Consider the following 8572-nt stretch of genomic DNA (forward strand, 5'->3'; position numbering starts at 1 on the left):
TCGAGAAGGAGGGACAGAGGTCCAACGTCCATGCATGGGTGGATGAAATTTTCAGACCCGAGCCTGACATGATCGGTGCTTCGCAGTTGCGTGATACCCCGAAGGCTGCTACACAGGACGCGACCTAGGACTTCGCGACACCACCTGCAGCCGCAGCAGGACGTCCGCCTCGCGACGTTGCCCCACGGGACCCCTTGACGTACGACCAGTACTAGACTAGAGCTGCGCAGCGGGTAGCGAGGCGTGATTGTGGTCGCGGTGAGCCTCGTTTCAAGCGAGGACGCATTTAGTGCATATGACCTCTTTTATTTTTTTACTTCAATGCAGGCTTTCATGTGTACGATTGTATAGCGTACGATGTGTGGTCATTCGCAGACTACTTTATCTAGGCCGGGTGTTAAATCATTTTCAGTTATTTCGTTCAATCACTCTACCTCTCTCAAATTACGAATTTACGTATTTTAGTTCCAAAAATATCATAAAAAATTAAAGGAATAATATTTAAAACAGAGGTATAGCCTCAAATTACGAAGTTTCATATTGCAATGGAACTACATAATTTACTTTTATAAATATCATAAAAAATAAGAAAAATAATTAAAATAGAGTTATAGATGGTTGAAACTGTGCTGCAGGCACTTACCGCCGCCTGAAACGGCGGTAGGCCGCCTTACGGCCGTTCGCTCATATCGTCGTTTCAGCCGGCGAAACACGGTGCACATGCCAGCCGGCACTCTTCCGCTGTTTCAACCGGCGAAAGGACCCCTCCTGCCATTTGGTCCGACGGTACAGGTCTATTTTTGCAGATTTTTAGTTCGACTATTTATTTCTACAAAATCGTAAAAAAATATAAAAGTAAAAAAAAATTCCTCTCACTCGAAGTAAAATGATCAACACAAAGATGGGCTGGCCCAAGTTAGTATGGGCTTTACACTAGGGTTGTTTTTTTTTTAATCGTCGCCAACGTTGTTCTTCTGATCGATTCGTGCTCAGAGACAGAGGTTTGGTTACTTGCAAAGAAACCTGGGTAGATTGTACACGATGTTCGTGCTCTCTTTGGATTAAATTCAGTGAATCGCTTGGAGCTCAAATCCATAGCAGGCAGATGGCGATCCCAATCCCCCAATTGGGACCGACTGACAATTACAAGTACAGAGGCGGTCGCGCGGAGTTATTTCTATGTATGTAAATCTGTAATCCACTTCAGAAGCGAGGAGATCACTCCTGCTCATGGTGGCGTAACTTCTTCCCGGTGCTAATCCAGAAGAAATCGGATTGAATTCTGTTAAGGAACACATGGATTGCCACCCGCACGCAAGATAGTACATGAAATGATCGAAATCACACATACAATATCTTACACAACGAACATTCAGCTATGGCAACGGTAAGGGCTCTTAGGAATTAATTGCAGCATTCACACGTTAACAAGTCTGTCAAACCGTCATATCATACATTGAAAGGCAACCTCACACAGTATTAGCATCACACGTAACAACCTACAGGGAGTACCCCATGTCCTGTTAGAATTGTCTCAACTCTCAAAATAACCAGACAAATCATGCATTACACAGAAAACAATCTATCTTAGGGCCCGTTTGGCACGGCTTTGGCTCGTGCAAAAATAACTTTGGCTCTAGCTCATCTGGAAAAGCAGCTTTTTCTGGCTCTGGCTTATTTTGAAGGAAAATGTTTGGCAAAACGGCTTCTCCTAGCTTTTTAGATTGGAAAGAAGGTGTCAAATGTCCAAAATACCCTTATATTTTTCTATTCTCTTTTTCTTTTTTTCTCCTCATTTTCCTTTTCTTTTTCTTTCTCTTTCCTTCTCCCCTTCTTTTCTTTTCCCCTCCTCTCTCCTTATCCATCCGCTCCTCCCTCCCGACCTTATCCGCCCCGACCGCCTGGCCCTCCTCCGCCCCTCCAGCGCCACCCCGCCGGCCCCGGCTCCGTCGCCGCCAAGGCGCCGCCCCGGCACTCCTCCGCCCCTCCGCCGCCACAGCGCCACCCTGCCGGCCTCGGCTCCTTCCGCCGCCACAGCGCCGCCCCAGTCCTCCTCCGCCCCTCGGTCGCCACAGCGCCGCCTTGCCGGCCTCGGCTCCGTCCGCCGCCACGGCGCCGCCCCGGTCCTCCTCCGCCCCTCCGCCACCACGGCGCCGCCCCGGCACTCCTCCGCCCCTCCGCCACCACCGGGGACAAGGATGGAAAGTGACGAGGAGGAGCCGGAATAAGCCACTTTTTTTGGCTTCCGGTGGATGGAGAAACGTAGAGACCGCATTTTGCGGGGCTTCTACTGGCTTTCGCGGGTGAGCCGTTTTGCCTTCTCCCGTTTGGCACGGCTTCATCAAAAGCCATCCTAGAAGCCGCTCGATGAGCCGTGCCAAAGGGGCCCTTAAAAAATACATCATGGAGTGTTAAAAGAGCACGAAACCTAACAATCACAAGGCCTGATCAGGCAACAGGGGCATCCTTCAGCGTTGTAGGATCGACCTTCGGAGGGTCAGAATGGCGTCTCGCCCTTTCCTTTGGCTTATCTACTGGTGCACCGCTCGGTTTGTCCATGATAGGGAAGGACAGGCGCTTCTTAACAACCGAATGGACCAGAGGTGCTCGGTCCGAAACCTCAAGCTTCTCAGTCAATAAGCTGCGGTATCGAGACTTTGCCCTTGCAGACTCTGTTGACTGCATGTAACTGGGGAGAGGTGGTGTGCTCGTCAGGCTTGCATCATCCCTGACCGAGCCTCCACCTGTGCTCTGCCTCCTTGGGCGTTCAGAACGTATGCTTGTGATGCTCCTCAGGTCATCCTCCTTGTACAGCCAGCTGCCCCTTGGACTTGCCGGCCTGATCTTTCCTGAGGTAGATGGGGCCTTTGATGGCGGAGTTGAAGGTGATTGCCGGCTTGGTGGACGGCTTGATTTGTTTGGTGTTGCTGGTCTCTGGATTGAGATGGCACGGGGTACAGACGTTCGAACAGCACTGGTGCTGGGATTCTTTGTCAGAGTACGCTCTTTAGGATCTTTATCTGATGCAGCCAATCGGCTCTCCCAAGGTCTTGCTGACATCCAGCGTTCCATCCAGCTCCAGCCCCAGTTAGGATTCCCAGGTTCCGTGAAAGTTGGGGTTATAGTTCGACCAGAATTCCTCCACTGCATAAGAAGAAGAAACAGGAAAGAGTGAGAAACAGAGCAACATGCATTGAACATGTCGCTGTAGATACAGATGTTAAGAATGAGTAAACAAGAAAAATAGGAACTAAACAGAAACAGAAGTGACAACTTACCTGGTGAGAAAATGCATATGCGAGTGCTCTTTCTCGTCTTAGTGCAGCTTCCTGCTTCATAATTAGGCTGGCCTCAATTTGCTCTTTGGATTGATGACTGTGATCCCAGTCTTCATCAATCTGATAAGAAAGTAGTGTCCAAGATCTGTTATATCAGGACTGTCCTATTATATGATTGCAAAATTCTGATTACCATCATCTCTCCAAAGAAAAATCTACTTCAATGTGACTGTTATTTTGACTATGGTATAACTCTAACTCTTTCTTCCGAAAATAGGGAAAATCATTATCTTTTTCCTAAATATCAATGTAGCTTAGATATTGATATCGAAATGGCATGCTCACCTTCATTTTCTCAAGCTCTCTTTGATGTTTCAATTGGAGCTGCCTCTGAAGAGCCTGTTTTTCCTCCTCCAGCTTCACCCTTCTAGAGTAGATTTTAGTTTGGACTCTTGCCATCGTTTGTGTGCAATGCAAAGTGTGAGCAGTTTGACGCTTGACAGCATTTCCATCAACAAGCGACTTCAATCTAACTAGCCCTCTTAGTGCCCGCAATGCTCTCCTTGCCTAAAAAGGATATTTTGCAAATTTATTATCTTTGTTTTTTTCAGCTGTTACATTAGCATTAACATCTCTTTAGTGCCAAAACATTGGAAACATCAAACAGATATAACTTTGAAAACGACCTGCAAGTGAAATCTTGGCTGTATCGTGAAATGAACAAATCGTACACATACACAATGATGAATTAGACAGCAACTCTTTACCAACCAAATCAGATGTCTTGCAAAATATTAACCCAGCGGTTAGCTTACGTGCATGGACTCAAGTGCCCATAAGTTTCAAGATAGTGACAGGCAGCAGTCACAAGACCTAATTGTCTTATTATACGGCTAGTCCAACGACTCAAACAAGATAACAGAAGCCATTAGTAAATGACCTACAGGTGCAGAAGAATTACCAGATAACCCCTGAAGGCAGTTTGAATTTTGATGGCAGCAAGCTCTTCCCTTGAATTAGCAGGCATTTTTGGTGCGGTCGAGGTAACTGCTGTGAGGCGGACAACCTCAGCAGCGGCCTGGGCAGCAACTGCAGCAGCTTCTGCAGCAACAGCAGATGCAAGCGCAACAGAGTAGGCATGCTTGTTCTGCTCACTGTCTGTTTCAACTGGCTTGACATCTCTAATTTCCTGAGAGTGTGGCTGAGCAGGTTGTGGTGGTGGCGGCTGCGGCAACGGAGCTACTGGAGCAGTCCCTGACGCAGTTGAGGTTGAAGGATCAGAGTGCCTACACTTTCCAAATGGCCATCTCCTCCTGGATTTTGACTTGTCCGCCTCCTCAGCCTTCATAGAAGACAAAGGTCACACAGATTGAAATGATAAAAGTCTGATGACAAGTGGACATTTTTTCTTGTGAAGTTGGGAATTTTGACATACCTTTGCTTCCTTTCCAGATGGATCAGAGGAGCTGAAGACTTTCTTCACCGCACTAAACCACTTTCCTTTCTTACCCATTCTTTGTGTTCTATTACTGTGTATTTAATGTCTCAGCTGCAAGCCTGCAAGTGCAAGAACGGATCAAGGTTCAGTAACAATGACTCTACTAGAAAAAGGCTGTAACCAAAATACTTGACCAGCGGAATCTTATCTTCGCAACCGAAACCAAAACATGATCGAGCACACGACAAGATCAGCAGTAATAAAGATAAGAGGTTCTGCTCCCCGTACAGTAATTCATGCATCAGGAGTAAAAATCAACAAAAAGTCATATTACCAAAAGATATGCTAAGTTCAACCACAAATCGGCGACAAAATCAACTTCAAGCTGCTCCATGTTGAACAGAAAAACACACACCCCAAACTAGCAGGATAAGAATGGTATCCCGATAACAACACACCAAATAGACTGAATTGAGTAGAAAAAGAAGAGATGGAATTTAGCCCATGTGTACAAATAGAGGATGAACACAAAACATTCGCCAACGCACAATTCTTCGCCATAAATGGCAACTTCATTCCAAAAGAAAGGCCAGCTGTGCACACAAACCAAGCTTCGTGTGGGGCTCTCTATCCTTCGGCACTGGAACTCGATAAATCGTTTAGCGGGGCCAAAAACTCACCAGAAGGTCGAATCACAAACGGGAAGACTGGATGCTACCCCAGAGAAACCCTCGCAGCTGTGCTTAAGGCACCCGCCGCACCCCTCTCCTTCCACAATCGCGAAGAAATCAACCCAGCAAAACCCCAAAACAAAGCCGCGGGCAAAGCCAGCCAAGAAGAATCAAACAGCTGGGCGCAAAACCCCCCAAAAGATCCGATTTTACCACGAGAAAGGCAAGCTTTCACCTCGGAAGCAAGCAAGCAACCACCGAAAGCCCTGAGCCCCTCACCTTCCTCACCCAACTGAAGGCGCCAAGGACCTAACTCTGGTCGCCCTCGGAAGCCACCGCCCACCGCACGGACCTCTTACCACCGCCTCTACGGCTCAGTCAGATCAAACCCGCGACCAGCGCCATCCAGGACGAAGAAAAAATAAACCGGGGACGGAAAGAAAAAATACGAAAAGGCAAGGAATGGCAAGCAGCCCACACCTTTTCTCACTTTCCTCACCAGTCCAAAAGCTCCCCCTTTTATCGGCCAGCCAGCCCACCCGCGCACGCAGGATCGATTCGCCCACCCCACCGCCCCGACGGCGACCCCGTCCCGCGCTGTTCACCCCCACCGGGGTCCGTGGCCCCGCCTGAAGCCGCGGACCACGGCGGCGGGGAAGGCGAGCAGCCGGAGGTGGGGTGCGGTGGGGCGGCGACTGAGCCCGCTCTCGATCTCCTTCCTTCCCGGCTTCGCCCCCTCGTGACGGTCACGCTCCCGGTGCCAGCCGAAAGGCCGCTGTCCTGCTGCACTCTTATTGGCAGCGGGGCGGACCCCCGTCAAGGGAGACTATGACAGCTGGGGCCCCCGCGGCCGCGGACCAGTCGCGGCAGAAGACGTTAGCCGGTTGCGACGACTGGTCGTACGAGCAGAAGACGTTAACGGCTTTGGCCGCTTGGCTGCGGCTGGTCAGATTCAGCATGGGCGTGATCGGATGCTGCGTCCAAGCTCCCAGGATGCAAGATCGTTTGGATGGCTGCGCTAGGAGTTGGGTCAAGCTTCCGGCCAGATTCCCGCCGTGCAGAGAGATTGAGCGTTTCTTCCAAACCTAACTCACGTGATGCGTGCAGGAACACGTGACCTGCATGTTATAGAGGTGAGAGATGCAGATATTCAAACAACCAATTACTTATTACTCTTTGTAACCTATACATGTAGATTCATACCACCAAACCAATAGTCTTGCTCAGCCTGGCCACCGAAAGTCTGGTTTATAGGAACGGATCTGGCTGGGAGCTGCAGGCATCAATCACACCACATAGCCCCGGGGCCGCAGCTGGCCGGCCGCCGGCTCGTGGCCCACACGTCATGGACGCAGGCGGGGGTTGCTCCGGGCGGCACTGTGCAGTGGGCATGGGCAACGCCATGTACGGAAGTACCCCGACGCGCCCACAAGTACTAACTGCAGCAGGGCTACGTATTTTCCGTCGGTTGAAGGAGCCCCACCAGCACCGTTCCAACTTGCTCCCGTTAAATGCCGGGTGTTAAATGAGGTATTTACGACAACTCGGCCATAAAACGTTCCAAGAGTGGAAAAGCCTGGAAAGGCTTCGCGCGGCCGTTTTTTACAGCTTTGTCAGTTGATGATGCAGTACCTGTAGAAACGCTGTTGGCCTTTGTACGTTTCGCAGTTTTTTGCCTGCCTGCCATTCTTTACTGCCCATGTTTCGAGAGGCGAGCGGGGAGGAGACGAGAAGGAGGGGGCGAGTTTGATAACGGGGGCTAAACCGATATTAATTAGAAGATTAAATATAAGCTAATTACATAACTAAATTGCAGAATTCCTAGGCTAAATCGCGAGACGAATCTATTAAATCTAATTAATCCATCATTAGCGAATGATTACTGTAGCACCACATTGTTAAATCATGGACTAATTAGGCTTGATAGATTCGTCTCGCGATTTAGCCTCAAGGTTGTGTAATTAGTTTTTTTAATTAGTCTAGGTTTAATACTCCTAATTAGTGTCCAAACATTCGATGCGACGGGGGTTAAAATTTAGCCCCCTCCTCCCAAACACCCCCAAGGCCGATGGATTCCGATGGAACGGGCAGCGATGACACGTCATATGATTAGAATAGCGTCGGTGTCAGTGAGGATGAAGTGATCCGTTGCCTACGTGAGTTTTTTACTCCGCCCGCCAGCCCGCGCGGCGTCCTGGACGTCGGAATTTTTTTTAATTTTAACCTTTTCAATCTAAAATTTTAAAAATAGCCTAGACTAAACTAAAATTCCAAAAAGTATCTATTTTGATTGCGCCACGCCACTTAGCACGACTAATAACTGAGTTGCACCAGTGCATGTGACGCGACTGGCCCTCCACGCTAGCGCGCAGGGTGGTCGAGTTGGCCGCTGAGCTAGACAGGGCGAGTCGCGCCACATGCTTTAGTGCGACTGAGTCGCGCTAGGCGGCGTGGCGCAACTTAGCTCAACACACACTAGGCTCACCGGATCCTTTCTTTCTCCCTCCCCACTTCCTCCCAGCTTTAGCCCGAGCTCTCTCCCTCCAATGGTGCCGCCCGCACTCCTGCTCCCTCTAGATCCACTCCATCCCTCACCTTATTCGAAGGGAAAATAAAGGAAATTGCTCCGAGAAGGTAACTCCTCCACTCTAACCAATTAGTTTTTCTCGATTCCGTCGTTTTAGTTGGATATGAGGTGGTTAGATTTTATGTATGATATGAGTTGGAACTTTGGATTGAGTACGAATCGGCTATGATTAGTTGTGTTGTATCATGCAAATGGTCGATGGTAACCCCTTCCTATCGTGTAGTTTCTCTTGCATGGTAGGATTTCGATGTGTTAATTTGGGTAATGTGATTTATAAATAATGCTTTAGAGAATAATCTTCATTATTATTTGGTAATTTAGAAGTTGTAAGGAACTCATGTAATTAATTTAATTTGGTGGTTGTATGTAGATGGATCGTTTAATTCATTTTTCTCGAGTGGCACGGTTGATGATAATGGAGAGTTTGCAAGAATGAGGCAACGAGTAGCAAGATATGATAGTCCTCCAACATTTGATGATATAATGGGCCGAGTAAATTCTTTGTTCAAAGTTGGAAATGAGGAAGAGGATTTAAGGATTCGTGGAAGGTTTGATGTCGATGACAAAAGATCTCACTATGTGATGATGCCACTTGCAT

The 8572-nt window shown here is 48.5% G+C and overlaps 1 protein-coding gene across 5 annotated transcripts; it reads right to left on the reverse strand.

Annotated features, from left to right (window-relative positions):
• Positions 1-1400: 1400 nt before the first annotated feature.
• On the reverse strand, positions 1401-6143 carry LOC101770720 (protein IQ-DOMAIN 1). 5 transcript variants are annotated; one of them, XM_004970423.4, is made up of 6 exons: positions 5868-6143; positions 4714-4835; positions 4240-4620; positions 3624-3845; positions 3279-3398; positions 1401-3144 (listed from the first exon to the last, which is right to left on the reverse strand). In XM_004970423.4, the coding sequence occupies exons 2-6, from the start codon at positions 4789-4791 to the stop codon at positions 2449-2451; spliced, it is 1497 nt and encodes a 498-aa protein (XP_004970480.1). In that variant the 5' UTR covers positions 4792-4835; positions 5868-6143; the 3' UTR covers positions 1401-2448. The 5 variants fall into 5 exon arrangements, with proteins under 5 accessions (XP_004970480.1, XP_012701925.1, XP_004970477.1 ...); XM_012846471.3 differs by having other exon boundaries at positions 5887-6142; XM_004970420.3 differs by lacking the exon at positions 5868-6143 and adding an exon at positions 5667-5861.
• Between the last annotated feature and the right edge of the window lie 2429 nt (positions 6144-8572).

The sequence above is a fragment of the Setaria italica genome, chromosome V (assembly GCF_000263155.2).
Source record: "Setaria italica strain Yugu1 chromosome V, Setaria_italica_v2.0, whole genome shotgun sequence".
Lineage (NCBI taxonomy): Eukaryota > Viridiplantae > Streptophyta > Magnoliopsida > Poales > Poaceae > Setaria > Setaria italica.